The sequence below is a fragment of the Oncorhynchus mykiss genome, chromosome 24 (genome assembly GCF_057628025.1).
Source record: "Oncorhynchus mykiss isolate SJ-2025 chromosome 24, ASM5762802v1, whole genome shotgun sequence".
NCBI classification, from domain to species: Eukaryota; Metazoa; Chordata; class Actinopteri; order Salmoniformes; family Salmonidae; genus Oncorhynchus; species Oncorhynchus mykiss.
In genome coordinates, this window is record NC_143045.1 from 21073875 (window position 1) to 21098733 (window position 24859).

At 43.2% G+C, this 24859-nt stretch overlaps 1 protein-coding gene and 1 pseudogene across 3 annotated transcripts in view; one reads left to right on the top strand and one right to left on the bottom strand.

Annotated features, from left to right (window-relative positions):
* The first annotated feature begins 11419 nt into the window (after positions 1 to 11419).
* LOC110503364 (isobutyryl-CoA dehydrogenase, mitochondrial-like) lies at positions 11420 to 18136 on the top strand (annotated as a pseudogene).
* Positions 18137 to 19195: 1059 nt separating this feature from the next.
* LOC110503970 (endothelial cell-selective adhesion molecule) overlaps positions 19196 to 24859 on the bottom strand; it is a 71319-nt gene continuing 65655 nt past the window's right edge. For all 3 annotated transcript variants that reach the window (XM_021582660.3, XM_021582661.3, XM_090218638.1), the window contains 3 exons: positions 23081 to 23203; positions 22855 to 22984; positions 19196 to 22686 (listed from right to left, as the gene is read on the bottom strand). In XM_021582660.3, coding sequence (XP_021438335.3) covers positions 21807 to 22686; positions 22855 to 22984; positions 23081 to 23203 — 1133 coding nt within the window. In that variant the 3' untranslated portion in view covers positions 19196 to 21806. The remainder of the gene's footprint in view (positions 22687 to 22854; positions 22985 to 23080; positions 23204 to 24859) is intronic.

The window sequence follows — 24859 nt, forward strand, 5'->3', positions numbered from 1 at the left end:
ATTTAAAAACAGAATAAAAGAAAATGGTGTCAAATTTAAGTCCCCCTTTTGACACCCGCTAGGGTGTCACTCATTATCCTTTATTTCAGCGGTCCCAACATAGTAATATGTTAATAGCATTTCATGAAAATAATAAAACGTTTATTATTAATAAAACATTATTATTATTATTATATTTTTTTACAGAAAAACAGAAAATAAAAATCATCCAAGAAAAAAAAAAAATCAACAAGTGATATATGCTTTTGTCTCCCCCTTTTGACAAAAACAGGATAAGACTTTATTGTTTATTGACATGTAAGATATAGAATAACTTTGGTCATGGAAAACAGAGTAAAGCAGAGCAAAGCATTATTATAAACCATCTGGTCCTCTCAGCTACTCCTATCCTGTACCAGGTGGGCACCATGCCACCCAGGGACTCCAAACCATCACAACAGGGAGAACAAACATACTGGAAAGAAAACCTATCATAAAACAAAAATGTAAAACAAGGAACTGTGGTGTAATATTTATTCTACTACCTCACCCACAGCATGGGTCATCCTCAGTCAGTCCCATCCTCCCCTGAAAGCATGATTCAGTATCAGCATCTCCAACTGGAGCATAAAGCAAAGGCATCATGCCTGAAGCCTTCACCACATCTGTAACAGACTTCTTAAAACACGGTATGATGCAAGCAGCACAACACATCATCATGCCTGAAGCCTTCACCACATCTGTAACAGACTTCTTAAAACACGGTATGATGCAAGCAGCACAACACATCATCATGCCTGAAGCCTTCACCACATCTGTAACAGACTTCTTAAAACACGGTATGATGCAAGCAGCACAACACATCATCATGCCTGAAGCCTTCACCACATCTGTAACAGACTTCTTAAAACACGGTATGATGCAAGCAGCACAACACATCAATAACAAAAATACAAGAATTAGGGTCAGAAATCCAGTAACCATCATACCAGTGTACTTACCAAACCAGGCTCCCAACCAAGAGAACAGTCCAGACTCCTCCACCCCCGCCATGGTCCTCATCTCAGCAGATAGTGCATCAAGCCCATTAAGGGCCTTAGATATACTACCATCTGGACTGGTGTTATTAGGAATAAACGTGTAACATTGTTCACAGAACATCTTGCAGACACCCCCCTGACTGGCAGGAAGCATATCCAAAGCAAGTCTATTCTGTCTGTCAACCCTAGATGTGGCCTCAAGCTGTTCAGACATACCAGTGAGTGCATCACGGGAGTAATTCACAAAACGCTGTTGATTATAGTAGATGTAATTAATCCATGCAGTCTGTCTAGCATCCACTATGGCTGGACCTATAATAGGTAGTAAGTGCCAGAGTCCATCATTCCTACCCTGAAACTCATGAGGAGCCCCCACTGGCACTCCCAACAGGTTAGTGTGTATGTCAACTACATCCTCTGTCCATGGAGCACTACGTCTATGTCTCCCATGGGATGGAATGTTTTCAGGTCCCCTGGATACAGAGCCCAACAGCTGTTCAGCAGTAACATCAACAATGGTCAGTGGAATTATCAAACTGGTCAGAGTACACGTACCTTGCCAGTCTCCTTTAAGAATGGGTCTCAGCACACTTTTGGGTCCACAGATCCACCACACATCAGCCAGACTACTAGTTTGGTTTAGGCCTGTAACTGTCCAAGTGGAATTAATAGTTATGTTACTACTGCAATCAGCTTCAGGCAATCTCCCATAAGCAATGCCATTACCTGTACCCGTGATGCAACTGTAATTGCCTTAACACCCCAAGGGGCCCGATGAGGAGGTACTATAGGAAAAACAAGGCTCAAAGAGGAACAGAGAGTTGAATTGGGCTGAACCTGGTAAAAACCTCTCAGAATACACAACCACCCCTCTCCTTCTCCTATAGCAAATGGGTGTGTAGCCAGAACAGGTCTAGCATGACCAATGTTTCATGTAACTCATGCAGTCCTTTCTTTTCAGGGTCTTAGCTGTATACCTCATATAAGACAGCCACAAATTGTCCCTACCATCAAAACCAGTCTCAGTGCCTAATTGATCAATAGCTGAATAGTCTAATGCTAATTACCTAAATGAGATTTGACACAGTGGTGGTAGGTGGCAGGTTCGGTCCAGGGGTGGTAGAGGAGTGTGTCTGGGACCTCTGTGGTTTTGGCAGCAACTTAATAGAAAACACACCCATCGTGTCTGTCCTGGTCCTTTGTAGTCCGAGGGTGTAAGTCCCTGCATCAGAGAGCTTAATAGTTTTGATGGTTAGTAGGATTTCATCACCTTTACAAAGTTCAACAGTGCTCCCAGGTTTCCCCCATGTCATGGAAAACCTATCCACCTTTGTGGGATCCCCTATGCTATAAGGATACCCTCTTCTCCAATCCTAGAACTGTCCCAAGTTGGTTATCATGTAATCCCCATACGGACACCCTCCCCCATTACACAGGTAATGTCACCCGTCTTTTGGCACTCCTGTACACAGGTGTTAAAACCAAACACAAATATCTCAATTTCTTCCCTGCCCTTGGCTCAAAATATGTCCCAAATAATTAACATGAGTCTACCATAATTAAAACTTATCCTAGCTAATTTTCACACCACGTTCATCAGAGAAAATATATTGACACTATAATGTAAATTTCACTGCCTTTTTGTATTAAATTACCTTAATATCAGTTTTACAAATGACCCTAGATTCTCCATCCAAATGGCTTTCCAATGAGGCTGATCAGACCACAAAGGAAAGTTACAATGGAGGTCATAAGTCATACCACCCCTCCAAAGAAGTGTTCCTTACTATATTAAACAACATTCCTTTATCAAAAGATTTCACCTATTTAATTAAGAAAATAAAGAAAATAAAAACGTCTAATATTTCATATGTGAGTGTACCCCTTAAAGATATCATGTCTCTGGGAACATGGACATCCCCTTAACCCAAACGTTTACTACAAAAACAAAACCTAATAATTATGATAATCCCCTCAAACTCAAATAATTTGTCTCAATGTCTTACATTCTTGTTTTTCCAAATTGTCTCCCCAAAAGACTTATTAAATACCCAGCCATTAGACACACACACACACACAACTGTGATAAACGTGCACTGTCCCTTTAACATAAAATAAACTCAGCCTGCAATCCACTCTGCGGGCCTTTCATTGTTCCCCATAATGAAAACAGATTCTAACGTTAGTATACCTTAACCCCCTGTTTAATTTCAATGATGTTATCTGAACAATCAAACCAACATCAATAACCGGGAAGTACTTGTGCAAATGAATTAAAAGAACAAAATAAATCGACCTTATTTCTCAACACTTGGTTAGAACACCCCTCCTGTCTTACGTCGACCACACCCGTCGCCCCTTCTCCCGTACCTAGTGTATATCTTATCTATTACTCAGTGGCTCAATTAATGTTTAACGTAAGTATGTTCAGATGTTGATTATGTAATTCTACAATATTAGTATAGTTCAAACCTCATAATATAAATCTACACACAGAATTTTACGTTAATAGAGTTTAACACTTTTTCCAATAGTCATGCACACCCCCTCAATATTCTATGATATAACTCTGTGCAAACATCTCATCCGTAAGCCTGCGACTTTTTAAACATTCTCACCGGTACCAGCTCCAACTGAAATACCTAATGTACCACACTCAGCTTGGCAGGCTCAAATTAATACAACTCAGACATCTCATCTGAAGGTCCCCGACCTCATTCATACCGATATTAGTCCCCGACTGAATATCAAGCGTATTTCATGCACACAATTTGATTCTCACAAATCTTCATTCACGCCAGTAAGCTTCAATTTACACCATACACACACAAATCTTAATTCACCGCAGTAAGCAGACCAGTAGGAGACGCAATGGTCCCGCCTTCTATCCATTCTCTGTACAGCTTCTCACCCCGTCTCTTCCACTCCTTACCCTCTCTGCCTTCATTCACTTCTAGAGTAGACTTCAGCGTTATCAACACCTTTTCTATTTCCAACGACATTTTATGTACACTACAATACTGTCAACAACCTATGCCTTTACTCAAACACAAGTGGTACCCTTTCCCTACGGCTAAATCGGCCCCAATTAGGTCTAAAGTAAGAACTCAATTATGCACTGTGGGTCCCCTGGGGTATTAAGTAGTCTAGTGTCCCCCGGATTATCACCTTTACTTCAATACCCAATGTACAAAATAAAAAATACAATCACCCCATATTGTGACGGCCCTGAATTATTCTGAACCGTCTCAGTGCTTCTCCTTCCAATAGGGTGCTTTCCCTTTAATTCTCAATTAAATAGCCAGCATCAGCTGCGCAAAAAGGGGGGTTTTGTGATGGAGACGTGACTGAGGATGTGTCCCCGAAGCTTCTCTATTCCGGTTGTTTTGTTGCTGTTAAACGTGTGTTTTGGAGCCTGAGAAAGTTTACCCAGGATCGGATCCACTCTTTGCGTCCGTGGACTACACCTCTCCATTCTTCGTGGCCTTTCTCCGCTGGAGATCTATTGGCGGATTGTCTGACTGACCGACTGACTACCACCTTTTTTGTATACGGTATTTCATTTGTTTTGATATGATGTATACGGTGATGATTTATGTAGTTAGATGTAGTTGAGGACTTAGTAAGAGCTGATACGCTTTAAAGTTCTGTGGTAAAATTGTTATATTGATTGTATGATTTAATACTGGGTTTACGCTACACGGAATGAACGGACAAACATTGCGTGACAAAAGTCACTTGAGTTCACTGAACTCCTTTACCGGGCTGGACTCTTTTTAGGCCCGAGGTACAGGACATTTCTGGAGGAACCAGAACTCATTGTGTTATATTATTATGTGTGTGTAATCCATTGATGTTGCTAATACAACCCACGCAAAAGAATACAGTTGTTTTTGAAGTTCTTTTCAATGTTTTAAGGGTTTATGAAAAGTTGATTTCCCTCCTGACCTTTACATAAGTCCTTTGTATTGGTGTAGACTTGACGGACCAGATGGGACTCATTCCCTCCCAAACTAAAAGGAGAAACCAATGTTTTCTCTGGTAGGCACAACCTACCTGGCACCCCTATAAATAATAACCTCAAGTCAAAACCGTTACATAAAAAATGGCACCCCAGATGGGACAGCTCAACATTGAGAACTAACCAAAGCAAATATTTTGTGTGGAATTAAAACAATGGATTCACCCCAAGATAATGTGCTCATCCATTTCATACCTGTCAATGGGAATACACAGGGCCATTCTGACCATCAAGCTGACAATACAAATCATAATGGGAATGGAGATAATGGAGTTGATTTGGGCCAGAGCCCTGGGAATCTGAATGCTCGGTCTGGACCACAGGCCACAGGAGGTCTAACCAGTTACTCACTTATTGACATGGATCTGTGTGAAAGTACTGAGCCAGCCCTCCATCTGACACCCAACCTTCCTCCATTGTCTGGTTTATCTCCAGAGGTTGTAGTTTTACAACTTCAAGGTGACATCCTTGATATTTGTCGGACTCAACAACATCTCCAAACTCTTATCCACGATAAATTCAAATGTCTGAGGGAAGAGCAACAACAGAGTGCCATGGAATTCAGAAACTCACTGAGCACTCTAACCCACACGCTGACAGAGCTCAGTGAGAGTGGAAGACGGGAAATTACTGGTGCCATGGACAGGCAGTTTGACTACCAACGAAACCAACTCACTGCCACTTTCCAATGGCGCCTGCAACATCATCACACTGAGGTCCTCAAGGACGTTAATTCTGTTTTTTCTCCCATGGTTAACACTGTAGACCACTTGCAAACAGAGCTCTCTAATTGTGTTAAAATGTTGGATGACGTGTCTGTGGACATGGCCTCCATTAGGCACAACTCCTTACACAGAGTTTCTCTAGTGTCCACTTCTGTTCAGACCACTGAGGGCCAAGCTGGCACCTCTGAAGAGCCAAGACAAGGCCATGCTACAGCCACCCCTTGCAGGATGCAATCCACCATGCATCCTGGTGTTCATTTTCATTGTCCGATAACGCCCTCCCCCTCTACTTCCTCAATCCCTCCTAGCTCGTTTGTTCATGGTGAATTGAGTAGACGTCATGTGGGGGCGATTCCCATTAAATTGCAATTTCCCACCTTTGGGAAAAAAGATGACAGTCCGGATCCGCTAATGTACCTAGAAAGATGTCGTGACTTTCTTGCCCTCAATCCCCTGGCGGACGAAGAACTCCTTGCCACATTGAGGAATGTGTTGCATGGGACAGCTCGAGACTGGTGGGATGTGGCACGTCTCACCACTACCTCCTGGGCTGACTTTGAGGCCAAGTTTTCCTCTGCATTTCTGTCTGAGGGCTACACAGATGAGTTGGCAGACAGTCAGGAATCGAGTACAAAGAGAGAGAGTATCCGTGACTTTGCATACGGTTACCACTCCCTGTGCAGAAGGTGGAAACCTGGCATTGAGGAGGAAGAGGTCATTAAATTGATCTTGAAGAACATCAACCCACTACTAGCCAGTCAACTCCGAGAACGAGTCACCACTGTCGATGGACTGGTTCGCTTGGGACAGCAGTTTGAGAAGGACAGAGAATGCCAACAGCAATATGACCAAAGAAAGAAACAGACACCCAAACAGTTACCCAAGACAGACCATCAACAACAGCCAGAGTCTCAAGCCATGACCCCTCTCATGTTCTGTTGGAGATGTAACCAAAAGGGACATTCTTCAGCTACATGTCCAAGACCGTATCAAGAAAACCCTTCCAGAAACCACAAATCACAACAGGCCAACACACCTAACTCTCTTCGCAGGAATGACCATCCTTCTCTGGGTGCTTTAACCAGAGCTGAAATCCCAAGAGTCACTGCCTACGCCCCCCCATCGACATCCCCTTCCTTTCAGTTCATACCGCACCAACTGGTGTTACCCCTGTCCATAGGCCCATGGACAGGAAGAGCCATCCTGGACACCGGGTCATCCTACACACTGCTCAATGAGAAACTGTGGAAGGAGGTTAAAGGTCCGCAATACAACTTGAAGCCGTGGACAGAAGGTCCACTCTATCTGGCTGATGGTGAGGCTAAACGACCACTTGGATGGAGTGAGGTAGAGTTCCGCCTGTGTAACCGCTCCTATATGATTCCTTCGGTTATCCTACAAACCAAGAACCTTGCTTTTCCTGTCGTGTTGGGAATTGATTTCATGTACTTCAGTGGTGTCCAGATTGATATCGCACACAATTGCTACTGGTTTCCATACAATCCGAGCAAGAAGCATTTCTTCCAATCAGAAGCTACGAAGTTACATGATTGGGGTTCAAATGTGGCAGTCTTCTCTTCCGTTGCTCCGTTACCACTAACCCTTGATAATCCTTCTGACAATCTCCTTTTACAGGCTGTAAGAAGAGCTCAGCTGGAACATCCAGAGGAGTTAAGGCTGTTGGAACAGCTGCAGAATAATGCGATAACGGTGGCCCTCATTTTACATGTGCTACTGTCCTGTCAAGCAGTCGAGACTCGCCCAAAACAGACTTTCCCATCTCTGATGAGACCATATGGAAAGCCCAACAGGATGATCCAGAAGTACAGGCTTTGTACCAGACTATCCTGGAAGATGGAGAAAAGATGGTCAATCCTACCACAAAGCTGACCATCATGGAAGACAAAATCTACCGTGTTGTACAACTACCTCACAGAACCCTCTACCAATTGTACATACCTGAAACTCTACGCCTACAACTGCTTCAACATTTCCATGAAGACCCATTAGCTGGTCATTTGGGCAGGTTCAAAACCTACAAGCGGTTGCAAGCGTTACTGTACTGGCCACATCTGAGCATGGATGTGAAGTCACACATCCGAAACTGTCAGGTTTGTCAAATGTACAAACCAGAAGGTAGAAAGCCTGCTGGCAAGTTGCAGCAAACGGTGGTTACCCGACCTTGGGAAATGCTAGGAGTGGATTTGATGGGTCCATTTCCTAGAAGCTCCAATCAGAATGTGTACATGCTTGTGTTTGTTGATTATTATTCAAAGTGGGTGGAACTCTTTTCCCTGCGTCAGGCCACAGCAAGGACCGTCTCTAACATCCTTACGAAAGAGATCCTGACTCGCTGGGGAGTGCCTGATTACATCCTGTCTGATCGAGGTTCCCAATTTGTCTCTGATCTCTTTGAGGAGACCTGCCAAAGATGGAACCTGAGACAGAAGTTGACCACGGCCTATCACCCACAGACCAATCTCACTGAGAGAGTAAATCGAACCTTGAAGACAATGATTACTTCCTATGTAGGGACCCAGCACAAACACTGGGACAAGCACCTTCACGAGTTTCGATTTGCCCTGAATTCTGCTGTGCAAGAGTCCACTGGAGTCACACCTGCAGAGCTGAACCTAAGTCGTCCCCTCCGAGGACCCTTGGATATGGTGCTACAGCCCCAGCAGCTTACTCCAGACGCTGCTTGCTATGACCAGGTAGTCCATCTCCATGACTTGAGAGCTCTTGTCTCAAAGAACATGATCCAGGCTCGCCTCAAGCAGATGAGAAATTATGATAAGAACAGACGAGACATGCAGTTTCAGCTTCGTGATCGGGTGTGGCTTCGCTCTCATCCTTACTCGAAAGCTGAACAATTCTTCTCTGCCAAGCTCGCTCCTAAATGGCAAGGACCATATAGGATTGTGGAGCAGATGGGCCCTTTGAACTACCGAGTGGTGAAAGAGGACACAGGTGAAGATATGCGCGTTGTCCATGTCTCACGCCTTAAGGCCTGTTACCCCTCGGCTGAGGAATTGGAGGCGATTGAGCGCCGCAAGATCTTGGATATCTTTGAAGAGGAAAGTGAGGAGACTTCTCGGATTCCCAGACCCAGAAGTCTCACACCTTAAGGCCTGTGACCCCTCAGCTGAGGAGCATGAGCTCCAAAAAGTCATAAATTTTTGTAGAGGAAAGTGATGAGGAGACCTTTCTCGGTTTCCCCGAACAAGATGTGCCTTCCAGGGCAATGGTCGGCTTTTTCCAGGGGAGGGGGTGTGTGACGGCCCTGAATTATTCTGAACCGTCTCAGTGCTTCTCCTTCCAATAGGGTGCTTTCCCTTTAATTCTCAATTAAATAGCCAGCATCAGCTGCGCAAAAAGGGGGGTTTTGTGATGGAGACGTGACTGAGGATGTGTCCCCGACGCTTCTCTATTCAGGTTGTTTTGTTGCTGTTAAACGTGTGTTTTGGAGCCTGAGAGAGTTTACCCAGGATCGGATCCACTCTTTGCGTCCGTGGACTACACCTCTCCATTCTTCGTGGCCTTTCTCCGCTGGAGATCTATTGGCGGATTGTCTGACTGACCGACTGACTACCACCTTTTTTGTATACGGTATTTCATTTGTTTTGATATGATGTATACGGTGATGATTTATGTAGTTAGATGTAGTTGAGGACTTAGTAAGAGCTGATACGCTTTAAAGTTCTGTGGTAAAATTGTTATATTGATTGTATGATTTAATACTGGGTTTACGCTACACGGAATGAACGGACAAACATTGCGTGACAAAAGTCACTTGAGTTCACTGAACTCCTTTACCGGGCTGGACTCTTTTTAGGCCCGAGGTACAGGACATTTCTGGAGGAACCAGAACTCATTGTGTTATATTATTATGTGTGTGTAATCCATTGATGTTGCTAATACAACCCACGCAAAAGAATAGTTGTTTTTGAAGTTCTTTTCAATGTTTTAAGGGTTTATGAAAAGTTGATTTCCCTCCTGACCTTTACATAAGTCCTTTGTATTGGTGTAGACTTGACGGACCAGATGGGACTCATTCCCTCCCAAACTAAAAGGAGAAACCAATGTTTTCTCTGGTAGGCACAACCTACCTGGCACCCCTATAAATAATAACCTCAAGTCAAAACCGTTACAATATGACTAACATGTCGACCGGATCACGTTTCTAGAACAACTTAATGCCTCACTCAAACTTGGTAGTCAGTGAGGCCGACTTTACTACCAGATGTACTCCACACACACATGCTTTGTTAGGACCTTAGAGAGACCCTTTCCCAAAGGCTAAATCGGTCTCAAGTCCGAGTAATCAATTTAATTATCCGTCATTCACACTTGGCTCTGGCTAGTACATCACATTCGCATCATATGGCTTTCCATTCGCACTTTGGTGGTCACCCGTTACCCACCATTCATACATGTAGTAAGTGTTCTGTTACCACTTACCAGCCAGGCATACTAGTACATCCCATACACAATGCATCATTAAGTATTGTTGATCAATAATAAAATTGCAGTTGCCAATGGAGATATTACTTTCTCAACTATTTTCCAATCTCACACATCATAATAGTTTAAATTTAGTAACTTACATCAAACAGGTGTCTCACAAAACTAAATTTGGATAACTCCAATGTGCAGAACTTTAGTTTTTCACAACAGGTGTCTGCTTACCTCTTTTAGTTGACCGGTCAGGATTTGTGAGACACACCGTCCGACGACAGTACTGGCCAATCGGCCGGACAATCTCCAGCCTCGTCCTTCTATCACGTCGGTGGTCACCATCTGTTAGAGTTGCGTAAATTCAAATCTGGTATCAGGATAAATATAACAATGAGTCACCGATTTTATACTATGTATTTTTTATTAGCTAAGTAATAAATGGCAACGCAACTTTCGTATATACGGGCAAACTGTAATAACACGCAGGCCAGAACAGAGAACTGACAAGATGTATGTAAACAGTATTCTTTATACTGTGATAGGCCAACAGACGGGTTGGAACTGTCTATCACAGTAGAGGCTGGGCGTGGTTTAAACTTGCTCAGCCTATTGCAGGCGCTCAGGCAGAATTCAATATCTGCAGCTTGCATCTGCATCCAAAAGAAATTAAAACATTTGTAGAGCACATATGTTGCGAATCGTCGCCTCTTTCTACAATAGATGCACAATAGGAGGGACTGGGATCATTCGAGGAGCTAGCCATCGTTCACACATACTATAGCCTGCTAATACCTTAGCTAGCTATTTACCACATGTTGAATTCAGAATGTTAATATAATTCTAAAAACTACAGTTACAAGTGCATCTTAACAATACCATCGACGTATGAGTTCTCTAAATATACAACATTATTCATGAACAAAACACTGTATGACTTTGTGCTTAAAAGAATCAAACTCAGACAGAAAAAGCGTGCCTACCTCTCATAGTGCATCAAAATGATTTGAGCACGCAGGGCAAAACGTAAGTACACACTCCCCTACTCCCAAGATGCAAGCATGGATAATAACAAATCAACATGACATATTAATATATGAACCTGGTGAAATTCACACAGTACTTTAACTTACACCTGCATGACTCTATTCTTAACTCCCTCCTTGCAGCTGCTCATGGCCTCAGTGAAGAACAGAAAAGCGTTTCAGAAGATGGCCTTTGACTTCGCAGCAAATGAAATGTCTCCACACATGGCTGAGTGGGATGAAAAGGTATTACTGTACCGTGCAACTTGTTTAGCTATTCCCTTTCAACCCATACATGTCAATGGAAGAAATGGAACAGTAGCAAACATATGGAAACTACCTGTTTGACTCCTTTCCATGAATGCCATTCCAGCCATTAGCTCCTCCCACCAGCCTCCTCTGCATTCATTTAAACCCCTTTTTTTGTGAGAGGGCATTTGTATGAATGTAAAAAGCAACTTTCATTGTTCAGGAAATCTTCCCGGTGGAGACCATGCGTAAGGCTGCCCAGCTGGGGTTTGGGGGGGGATCTATTGACAGCCGGGGGGGGGGGATCTGGCCGGTCTCGTCTGGACACCTCGCTCATCTTTGAGACCTTATCGACAGGCTGCGTTAGCACCACAGCCTACCTCAGCATTCACAAGTAAGGCGTGGCAAATGCCAGCAATCACCACAACCTCTCAGAAGTGTCTGCTCAAGAGATTCACCAAACATCACATACAGACAATTGACTAGATATTAATTGAAAGCAGGAGTAAGAATGGGGTGTTCATTAATAGATGCTCATTTCTGTGCAGGATGTGTAACTGGATGATTGACACCTTCGGCAACACTGAGCAGAGGGAGAAGTACTGCCCTGAGCTTTGTACGATGGACAAGTTTGCCTCTTATTGTCTCACTGAGCCAGGTTGGTATTTTGTCCTAATCTTTCTATTATGTGATGGTGTCATGCATTGACACCATGAACCTGTGCAGTGTGGCTATCCTTTCTGTCTTATTGAATCTCATTTCCCATTCATGTTTCAGGCAGTGGCAGTGATGCTGCTTCGTTACTCACTAATGCAAAGTTGGAAGGAGACCATGATGTCCTCAATGGGTCCAAGGCACTGATTTTATTAATCTCCTTACTGTAGCTGATATGAAAGAATAAATTGTGATATAAAGTGGAGGAATCGCTCTCACTGTGTTTGTCCTGCTGCAGGCCTTCATCAGTGGAGGAGGAGACAGGCATGTACATAGTAATGTGTCGGACGGGAGGGAAAGGTCCTAAGGGGATCTCCTGTGTGGTGGTGGAGAAAGACACTCCAGGAATCAGCTTTGGCAACAAGGAGAAGAAGGTAGCTAGCATTTGATTGATGTTGATAGTCTTAAATTGGTAATTTTGAATACAATCCGTATGTCTAATAAACTGTAAAGCAGGAGACTACAAATTTACATGGTCTATAGTTCATTGCCACATGTCTAAGTGAAGCAATGCCCACCAGGGGGCATAGTTGAGTCATAGTTGTGTTGAAGCCCTGATGGATGCAGTGATTTTCCAACGGAGGCCTCTGTTATCTCAACAGGTGGGATGGAACTCTCAGCCAACCAGAGCAGTGATCTTAGAGGACTGCCACGTCCCAGTGATCAGTCGGCTGGGTCAGGAGGGACAGGGCTTTAACATCGCTATGAGAGGCCTGAATGGAGTTAGGATCAATATTGGTGAGGTGGCAACAAGTTTACCTTTTTGGTTGGTTATTTAATGGTTTGTTATTTGATGGCCGTATGTAATATGTATATGTGTATATATATATTAGAGGTCGACCGATTATGATTTTTCAACGCCGATACCGATTATTGGAGGACAAAAAAACCCTATACCGATTATTCGGACGATTTTTAACATTTATTTGTAATAATGACAATTACAACAATACTGAATGAACACTTATTTTAACTTAATATAATACATCAATATAGCCTCGAATAAATAATGAAACATATTCAATTTGGTTTAAATAATGCAAAAACAAAGTGTTGGAGAAGAAAGTAAAAGTGCAATATGTGCCATGTAAGAAAGCTAACGTTTAAGTTCCTTGCTCAGAACATGAGAACATATGAAAGCTGGTGGTTCCTATTAAGATGAGTCTTCAATATTCCCAGGTAAGAAATGTTAGGTTGTAGTTATTATAGGAATTATAGGACTATTTTTCTCTATACGATTTGTATTTCATATACCTTTGACTATTGGATTTTATTATAGGCACTTTAGTATTGCCAGTGTAACAGTATAGCTTCTGTCCCTTTCCTCGCTCCTACCTGGGCTCGAATCAGGAACACAATGACAACAGCCACCCTCGAAGCAGCGTTACCTATGCAGAGCAAGGGAAACAACTACTCCAAGTCGCAGAGCGAGTGACATTTGAAACGCTATTAGCGCACACCCCGCTAACGAGCTAGTCATTTCACATCACATCGTTACAACAGCCTCATAAACAGCAGAGCTGCTGGAAAAACGCACAAAAGTACTTTTTAAATGAATGCTTATGAGCCTGCTGGTGCCTACCATCGCTAAGTCAGACTGCTCTATCAAATCATAGACTTAATTATAACATAACACACAAAAATGCGTGCCCTAGGTCATTAATATGGTCGAATCCGAAAACTATCATCTCGAAAACAAGTCGTTTATTCTTTCAGTGAAATACGGAACCGTTCCGTATTTTATCAAACGGGTGGCATCCATCAGTCTAAATATTCCTGTTAAATTGCACGACCTTCAATGTTATGTCATAATTATGTAAAATTCTGGCAAATTTGTTCACAAGGAGCCAGGCGGCCCAAACTGTTCAATATACCCTGACTCTGTGTGCAATGAATGCAAGAGAAGTGACACAATTTCACCTGGTTAATATTGCCTGCTAACCTGGATTTCTTTTAGCTAAATATGCAGGTTTAAAAATATATAGTTCTGTGTATTGGTATTAAGAAAGGCATTGGTGTTTATGGTTAGGTAGACGTTGGAGCAACGAGTGCTTTTTCGCAAATGCGCACTGCATCGATTATACGCAACGCAGGACACGCTCAATAAACGAGTAGTATCATCAACCATGTGTAAATATATATGTGTATGTGTGTGTGTGTGTGTGTGTATGTATATACATTGACCCCACGGGGTGAGATCTTGCGTGGAGCCCCAGATCGAGGGAGATTATCAGTGGTCTTATATGTCTTCCATTTCCTAATAATTGCTCCCACAGTTGCTTTCTTCAAACCAAGCTGCTTACCTATTGCAGATTCAGTCTTCCCAGCCTGGTGCAGGTCTACAATTTTGTTTCTGGTGTCCTTTGACAGCTCTTTGGTCTTGGCCATAGTGGAGTTTGGAGTGTGACTGTTTGAGGTTGTGGACAGGTGTCTTTTATACTGATAACAAGTTCAAACAGGTGTCATTAATACAGGTAACGAGTGGAGGACAGAGGAGCCTCTTAAAGAAGAAGTTACAGGTCTGTGAGAGCCAGAAATCTAGCTTGTTTGTAGGTGACCAAATACTTATTTTCTACCATAATTTGCAAATACATTCATAAAAAATCCTACAATGTGTATATACAATTTAGGATTTATACAATGTGTATATATATATATATATGTGTGTGTATATGCCTTGCGAAAGTATTCGGCCCCCTTGAACTTTGCAACCTTTTGCCACATTTCAGGCTTCAAACATAAAGATATAAAACTGTATTGTTTTGTGAAGAATCAACAACAAGTGGGACACAATCATGAAGTGGAACGACATTTATTGGATATTTCAAACGTTTTTAACAAATCAAAAACTGAAAAATTGGGTGTGCAAAATTATTCAGCCCCCTTAAGTTAATACTTTGTAGCGCCACCTTTTGCTGCGATTACAGCTGTAAGTCGCTTGGGGTATGTCTCTTATCAGTTTTGCACATCGAGAGACTGAATTTTTTTCCCATTCCTCCTTGCAAAACAGCTCGAGCTCAGTGAGGTTGGATGGAGAGCATTTGTGAACAGCAGTTTTCAGTTCTTTCCACAGATTCTTGATTGGATTCAGGTCTGGACTTTGACTTGGCCATTCTAACACCTGGATATGTTTATTTTTGAACCATTCCATTGTAGATGTTGCTTTATGTTTTGGATCATTGTCTTGTTGGAAGACAAATCTCAGTCCCAGTCTCAGGGCTTTTGCAGACTCCATCAGGTTTTCTTCAAGAATGGTCCTGTATTTGGCTCCATCCATCTTCCCATCAATTTTAACCACCTTCCCTGTCCCTGCTGAAGAAAAGCAGGCCCAAACCATGATGCTGCCACCACCATGTTTGACAGTGGGGATGGTGTGTTCAGGGTGATGAGCTGTGTTCAGGGTGATGAGCTGTGTTGCTTTTACGCCAAACATAACGTCTTGCATTGTTGCCAAAAAGTTCAATTTTGGTTTCATCTGACCAGAGCACCTTCTTCCACATGTTTGGTGTGTCTCCCATGTGGCTTGTGGCAAACTTTAAACAACACTTTTTATGGATATCTTTAAGAAATGGCTTTCTTCTTGCCACTCTTCCATAAAGGCCAGATTTGTGCAATATACGACTGATTGTTGTCCTATGGACAGAGTCTCCCACCTCAGCTGTAGATCTCTGCAGTTCATCCAGAGTGATCATGGGCCTCTTGGCTGCATCTCTGATCAGTCTTCTCCTTGTATGAGCTGAAAGTTTAGAGGGACGGCCAGGTCTTGGTAGATTTGCAGTGGTCTGATACTCCTTCCATTTCAATATTATCGCTTGCACAGTGCTCCTTGGGATGTTTAAAGCTTGGGAAATCTTTTCGTATCCAAATCCGGCTTTAAACTTCTTCACAACAGTATCTCGGACCTGCCTGGTGTGTTCCTTGTTCTTCATGATGCTCTCTGCGCTTTTAACGGACCTCTGAGACTATCACAGTGCAGGTGCATTTATACGGAGACTTGATTACACACAGGTGGATTGTATTTATCATCATTAGTCATTTAGGTCAACATTGGATCATTCAGAGATCCTCACTGAACTTCTGGAGAGAGTTTGCTGCACTGAAAGTAAAGGGGCTGAATAATTTTGCACGCCCAATTTTTCAGTTTTTGATTTGTTAAAAATATCCAATAAATGTCGTTCCACTTCATGATTGTGTCCCACTTGTTGTTGATTCTTCACAAAAAAATACAATTTTATATCTTTATGTTTGAAGCCTGAAATGTGGCAAAAGGTCGCAAAGTTCAAGGGGGCCGAATACTTTCGCAAGGCACTGTATATACTGCTCAAAAAAATAAAGGGAACACTTAAACAACACAATGTAACTCCAAGTCAATCACACTTCTGTGAAATCAAACTGTCCACTTAGGAAGCAACACTGATTGACAATACATTTCACATGCTGTTGTGCAAATGGAACAGACAACAGGTGGAAATTATAGGCATTTAGCAAGACACCCCCAATAAAGGAGTGGTTCTGCAGGTGGGGACCACAGACCACTTCTCAGTTCCTACGCTTCCTGGCTGATGTTTTGGTCACTTTGGAATGCTGGCGGTGCTTTCATTCTAGTGGTAGCACAAGACGGAGTCTACAACCCACACAAGTGGCTCAGGTAGTGCAGCTCATCCAGAATGGCACATCAATGCGAGATGTGGCAAGAAGGTTTGCTGTGTCTGTCAGCGTAGTGTCCAGAGCATGGAGGCGCTACCATGAGACAGAGATGAGTACATCAGGAGACGTGGAGGAGGCCATAGGAGGGCAACAACCCAGCAGCAGGACCACTACCTCTGCCTTTGTGCAAGGAGGAGCACTGCCAGAGCCCTGCAAAATGACCTCCAGCAGGCCACAAAGGTGCATGTGTCTGCTCAAACGGTCAGAAACAGACTCCATGAGGGTGGTATGAGTGTCCGACGTCCACAGGTGGGGGTTGTGCTTACAGCCTAACACCGTGCAGGACGTTTGGCATTTGCCAGAGAACACCAAGATTGCCAAATTCACCACTGGCGCCCTGTGCTCTTCACAGATGAAAGCAGGTTCACACTGAGCACATGTGACAGTCTGGAGACGCCATGGAGAATGTTCTGATGCCTGCAACATCCTCCAGCATGACCGGTTTGGTGGTGGGTCAGTCATGGTGTGGGGTGGCATTTCTTTGGGGGGCCGCACAGCCCTCCATGTGCTCGCCAGAGGTAGCCTGACTGCCATTAGGTACCGAGATGAGATCCTCAGACCCCTTGTGAGACCATATGCTGGTGTGGTTGGCCCTGGGTTCCTCCTAGGCCCAGGCGTTGTAGAGAGGTCATACAGGCACGTGGAGGCCACACACACTACTGACCCTAATTTTGACTTGTTTTAAGGACATTACATCAAAGTTGGATCAGCCTGTAGTGTGTTTTCCACTTTGATTTTGAATGTGACTCCAAATCCAGACCTCCATGGGTTGATACATTTGATTTCCATTGATCATTTTTGTGTGATTTTGTTGTCAGCACATTCAACTATGTAAAGAAAAAAGTATTTAATAAGAATATTTAATTCATTCAGATCTAGGATGTGTTATTTTAGTGTTCCCTATATTTTTTTGAGCAGTGTATATACATATATATGTGTGTGTATATTTATATATATATATATGTGTATATGTCTATATATGTGTGTATACATATTTGTGTGCTTTGAATTGGGAAAGACCTTTAGTGATACTGTGTTTGACGGTTTCCCTCTGGGTTTCTACTGTAGTTCCTGCAGTTTAAGTTGGCAGAGATGGCCACCAAGCTAGTGGCGTCGCGTCTGTTGGTGTGTGAGGCTGCCCTGGCAATGCAGGAGGGTCTGAAGCTGTGTCCCTCTGCTCCATGGCCAAACTCTTTGTCACTGACGAATGCTTCAACTTGAGTCAATTCGTTAGGCAAAATGGTTCGTAGGGATACTGTGTTATTTGAGTATTTACAGTAAAACTTCCATGAGCTAGCTATTAGCCTGGAAGTGTATTTGTTTCAACTGCAGCAGACTTTCGTTTTGACATGCAGGGATCAGTCATTCAACACAGGGTAAAGGTGCAGTGAAATTCCACTGCAGCAGAATTACACTTTTTTTGGAGACCCAGAGTGTATTGTAGGCCATTGTTTCTTTGCTAAAATGTGAAACGATGCCCAACCATTAAAAAAGGACCAGTGCATGTTGGAGACTCAACATTTTACAGTAAGTGGTGTAATGATGTAGAAGTCTAGTTATCAGATGTAGCTGCACATCTCTCACACACATCGGTATCTCTGCCTTCTCTCAATAGATCTGTAACCAGGCACTCCAGATGCATGGTGGATAAGGTTACCTCAAAGACTACGCTGTTCAGCAGTTTGTCCGGGACATCAGAGTCCACCAGATACCGGAGGGTATGTATACACCGCTCTTACTATGACAAAGCTGTGCTTTATAACATAATGGTTCAGTATTTTAATGACAATGCACACATCTTTATAAACTTGTGATCACTACCACTGTTGCATTGACAAATTACTGATTTACCCTTTTATATTTTCTCTTTCAGGAACAAATTAAATGATGCAGATGATAATTGCCAGAAGTTTACTGTCAGTCTGGATAAATATGCCATGGGCTGGCCAAAAAGGGATTTTCTCCTGTCTTGAAGGGATGGTGTGGTGGCAGGCTTCTTGTTGTTTGACTGTATCCCTCAAGTGTCTTGAACTCCCCCCTTTTAAAGGGGGAATACTATAGGCTAAAGCTGTAATTAGGTCCTTTCCTGTTTGTGTGGAATTAAATAACAGCTGCTCATTGAGGGATATGGAAGTGGAACCATATTAGATATGTCATATTTCTCCATGCTGTGTTTTGTGGAGAAGGTTTTTGGTTATCTATACCAGATGATTCGTTCGATGACATCACAACCTCTCCTGCACATTCAGTTATGGCGGCAACATTTGAAACATGAGCAAGTTTGGTTCTCATGATTCAGTTTAATCATAAAACACAATTAAATGTATCATCTAGATGGGTTGGATGACTGAGATGTTCTATAATATTTGGTACTGCATGAACCATGTTTTAAAGGTCCAATGCAGCAGTTTCTCTATAACAATGATGTTGCTACATTTTCTATTGGAAACAAAGACCAATTTCTCAAGCAGCTCTTACACTAAATGGCCATTATAATTTCACAGTATTCCAACCTCAAAACACACGAGTGCACGATTGACTGCACGAGACCTTTTGCCATTAAGGGAAGAATATTTAAAACCCAGATCTCTGTCATTGATGAATTATACATTCCAGCTACCTAATTGAGATTAGTAATATATTCTCTGTGTACATAAATGTAATAAAACCACAAATATTCTTATTAGATACAAGTACGGGTCGACACTTTCTTGTCTGTTCTACTGGGGTGATCACAACTCCACATGAACGCTTTACATCTCTATGAGCAGTAATGTGCTTAGTGTCAACATGATGGTGTGAGTTGATGAGCATACATTCTCTCCAGGCAAACCCTCATCAATTGTTGTAACTGGCATATAAAACATGTATATACAGTCGTGGCCAAAAGTTGAGAATGACACAAATATACATTTTCACAAAGTCTGCTGCCTGAGTTTGTATGATGGCAATTTGCATATACTCCAGAATGTTATGAAGGGTGATCAGATTAATTGCAAAGTCCCTCTTTGCTATGCAAATGAACTGAATCCCCCAAAAAACATTTCCACTGCATTTCAGCCCTGCAACAAAAGGACCAGCTGACATCATGGAGATGGAGATCACTCTGTCATGCTGATTGAGTTCGAATAACAGACTGGAAGCTTCAAAAGGAGTGTTGTGCTTGGAATCATTGTTCTTCCTCTGTCATCCATTGGTTACCTGCAAGGAAACACGTGCCGTCATCATTGCTTTGCACAAAAAGGGCTTCACAGGCAAGGATATTGCTGTCAGTAAGATTGCACCTAAATCAACCATTTATCGGATCATCAAGAACTTCAAGGAGAGCGGGTCAATTGTTGTGAAGAAGGCTTCAGGGCACCCAAGAAAGTCTAGCAAGCGCCAGGACCGTCTCCTAAAGTTGATTCAGCTGTGGGATCGGGGCACCACCAGTACAGAGCTTGCTCAGGAATGGCAGCAGGCAGGTGTGAGTGCATCTGCATGCACAGTGAGGCAAAGACTTTTGGAGGATGGCCTGGTGTCAAGAAGGGCAGCAAAGAAGCCACTTCTCTCCAGGAAAAACATCAGGGACAGACTGATATTCTGCAAAAGGTACAGGGATTGGACTGCTGAGGACTGGGGTAAAGTCATTTTCTCTGATGAATCCCCTATCCGATAGTTTGGGGCATCCGGAAAAAAGCTTGTCCGGACAAGACAAGGTGAGCGCTACCATCAGTCTTGTTTCATGCCAACAGTAAAGCATCCTGAGACCATTCATGTGTGGGGTTGCTTCTCAGCCAAGGGAGTGGGCTCACTCACAATTTTGCCTAAGAACACAGTCATAAATAAAGAATAGTACCAACACATCCTTTGAGAGCAACTTCTCCCAACCATCCAGGAACAGTTTGGTGACGAACAATGCCTTTTCCAGCATGAGGGAGCACCTTGCCATAAGGCAAAAGTGATAACTACGTGGCTCAGGGAACAAAACATCGATATTTTGGGTCCATGGACAGTTTTTATTCAGATTCAAAAACACAGTTTTTCAACCAAGTGTAAAAAATAAATGTCCTGATTGAAATTGAAATACAAAACCTTTTTCCAAAAACATGTATTTTATACTGTATTTAAATATGTTCACAAGGCTGGGTTTCTGTACAGCACTTTCAGATATGAGCTGATGTACGAAGGGCTATATAAATACATTTGATTAGAAACTCCCCAGACCTTAATCCCATTGAGAACTTGTGGTCAATCCTCAAGAGGCGTGTGGACAAACAAAAACCCACAAATTCTGACAAACTCCAAGCATTGATTATTGCAGAATAGGCTGCCATCAGTCAGGATGTGGCCCAGAAGTTAATTGACAGCATGCCAGGGTGGATTGCAGAGGTCTTGAAAAAGAAGGGTCAACACTGAAAATATTGACTCTTTGCATCAACTTCCTGTAATTGTCAATAAAAGCCTTTGACACTTATGAAATGCTTGTAATTATACTTCAGTATTCCATAGTAACATCCGACAAAAATATCTAAAGACACTGTAGCAGGAAATTCATGTGTCATTCTCAAAACTTTTGGCCATGACTAAGTCAAAAATATGGATTCACAAACAATGTTTTAGAGAATAGGCCTTGTTTTAACCTTAAAGACTCTGATAATGGTATTTGAAAACAGCTAAAACAAGTCTTTGAACTTGTGCAGACTTGAATACAGTCGATTCCACAAGTGTCATAATTTCTCATTTGTCTTCTTTAGCATGAGTTCTTCATTCTACTTTGAACAACTGCAATAAAAAGTGATTTTAATTTGTAGCAAATCCTTCTCTCCTCTATACAGTCTTACTTTGAGGAAGTCTTTATCCATTTGCTTCAGTTTGTGTTCAAAAGTAAAATGTGAGACATTCCAGTGGGCTATACCAGTGATCCAGCCTGGCTCTGAGCGGGCACAGCACCTATACGGGCCAGGGTGGTGGAGCTGATTGGCGAGGTGAGAGGGTGTGGCACCTGGGGCTGGGCGCCCTCAGTTTTGTCGGGGTCTGTGACCATGTGGCCAGGTGGGGAATGGGGTGGGGCACCGTTGGAACTGGAGGTTCTGCTGTGTCCATAGTGAGGAATGCTACTGATGCTGGGAGGTCGGCTGTGGTTGGAACTGGGAGGTCGACTGTGCCTGTGTAGAGCGCTACCGCCAATGTGGTTCGAGCTTGGTGGTCTGCTGTGCCCATGTGGAGAGGGGGCACCGATATTGTTAGAACTTGGGGGTTGACTGTTCCCATGTGGGGAGGGGGTACCAATGTTGTTAGAGCTAGGGGGTCTGCCGTGCCCATGTGGAGAGGTGACACCAACATGGTTAGGACTGGGGGGTTGACTGAACCCATGGGGAGGGGTGTCAACAATGATACTAGTGCTGAGGGGCCGGGTGTGGCCAGGGGGTAGAGTCCCACTGATGTGGTTAGAACTGGGGGGTCGACTGTGCCTGTGTGGAGAGGTGGCATCAATGTTGTTTGCAACACAGAGGGGTCTGGTGTGCCTGGGTGGAGGTGTGCCACTGATGTACCCTGGGAGGCCCTGCAAGGGGTTGGGCTCTCCAGGCCGAAGGCGGTAGGCATTGAACACAGAGCCTGTGTCAGAGGCCGGAGCAGTGGGGTAGGGGTAGCGGAAGTTGTTGGGCTGCTGGGGGTCTCGTAGATGCGGGGTCGTGGCTATGGAGGACAGCGTGCCATTTTTGGAGAGGAGGTCTGAGCCTGTGCCGCTCTTTGCCCAGGAAACACGCTTGGGTGCCTGGGCATCCTCCCTGTAATAGATAAGCAGCCAATGAGAAAACACAAACTAAGATCATATCACACACATCCTCCAATCACCAACCTGCAGAATTAGAACACTGTCCATGGTGGAGTACTAGTAGTTGTACATCCTGTGACGTTTAACAACTGTACCTGTTTTTCCAATGACAAAATCTCACTTGATATCATTGGCTAGCTCCTCCTCTTCATGGTCTCTCCTCCTCAGTATGAAGATGAGGAAGAGTACGATGGCTACCAGTGCCACGATGGACCCCAGAGTAGCAGCAACAATCGCTCCAGCATTAGAGGCTGTGGAAGAGGACACCAACAGAGAGGATTAGAACAGGAAACAAGAGCAGTCTGTATATACTAGTATGAGATTATGTGTTTACTTCCTATACATACAGGTGAAGACCTCCAGGTTGATAGAGCAAGTGTCAGAGCCGGCAGTGTTGCTAGCTCGGCACACATATTTCCCTGACATGCTCTTAGTGAGGTTACTCAGCCTGAGGGTGCCTTGCCTCTCATCTGAAAGAGAGAGACAGTGTTACACACTCTTGCCTCTACATCATGAACACATTCATGTACTGTACAGTGCACAGAACGTTATACACAATCTCCATCTACAGTAATACTGACAGTAACACAAGGGTAGCTACAGTATGTATACAAACATAATTAGACTACACACTCTACCAAGTACAATACTCTCTTGGTTCCGAAGCTATAAGTATTGAGGGGTATCCTGGTCCTAGGGAGTCAAATCCCACTGGGCACAGACGTGGAAACAACGTTGATTCAACCAGTGTTTTCCCAGTGGGATGAGCTGTTGGTTTTCTTTATACAAGTATGGATCCTCTTCGATGATATCACTCCTTTCTGTCCCGGGCATAAATTAGGTTATATGTAGAGACCTCACTAGCAAATGGTTAAACACCAGACAAGGAGTCTCCACAATGATGAATCAGAACCTGTGGCTTTTCACAGCTGGACTTCATCAGTTGGCATAATCTTAGTTGCTGTGGTCCACTTGTCATAGCTGGCGTGGGGATGTTCTATTGTAAGTATGTATAATAATAAACATGTGGGGCAGCTCTTATCAAGCAAATCCTCTCAAAATCCGATTGGAAACGTCACAAGAGAATATTTTCATCAGATGTGTTTTCAAATTAAATCACATTTTATTTGTCACATGCGTCATAAACAACAGGTGTAGACTAACAGTGAAATGCTTACTTACGGGCCCTTTCCAACAATGCAGAGAGAAAGATTGATTAATATAAAGATAACACAAGGAATAAATACATAATGAGTAACGATAACTTTATACAGTACCGAGTCGATGTGCAGGGGTACGAGGTCATTGAGGTAGATATGTACATATGGGTAGGGGCAAAGTGACTAGGCAACAGGATAGATAATAAGCAGTAGCAGCAGAATATGTGATGAGTCAAATTAAGTTAACTATTTAGCAGTCTTATGGCTAGAAGCTGTTCAGGGTCCTGTTGGTTCCAGACTTGGTGCATCGGTACCGCTTGCTGTGCGGTGGCAGAGAGAACAGTCTATGACTTGGATGGCTGGGGGTCTACCCATATATACCAATATAAAGGATCAAGGGGGAAAACAAATACATATTTCTTCATCATATATTCTGAGGCATTTCATAAATGGAGAATCAAAACAACCCAGTGACTCAACCAGCTCAACTCAAGTAGAGAAGCTAAAGTTCACAATATGATGTCAGTACCTTTACTAATAACCAGACTACAAAATCCTATAAATAAACTATGGCGAATAATGTCCTCTGTCCTAAATTTTCATTGTGACAAACAGCTGTTTGTCCCTGTCCCAAAGTCTAGGAATGAACTGCTGGCTGGAATTCTTGTTTGATAACCTCAGCATGCACCATCTGCTGTTCTCTCTGGGAGGGTGGGGGCAAATCATAAGGCACACAAAGCACACAGACTACACAACGCAACGGTGCTACTGCTAACTCATACTTTAAATTTCATAATAAACAAAACCTCTTGGAGAAGATATCATTTGCGGATGGACGTGCCTATAGGTGTGTACAATAGGCACCTGCCATTAGTAACCCAGAGGAGCCAGACAGAATTGCTACAGGTTAACAACAGATCAGCCCATTCTTAAATTTGGCAGATGTTCTAAATTGCACTGCAATCA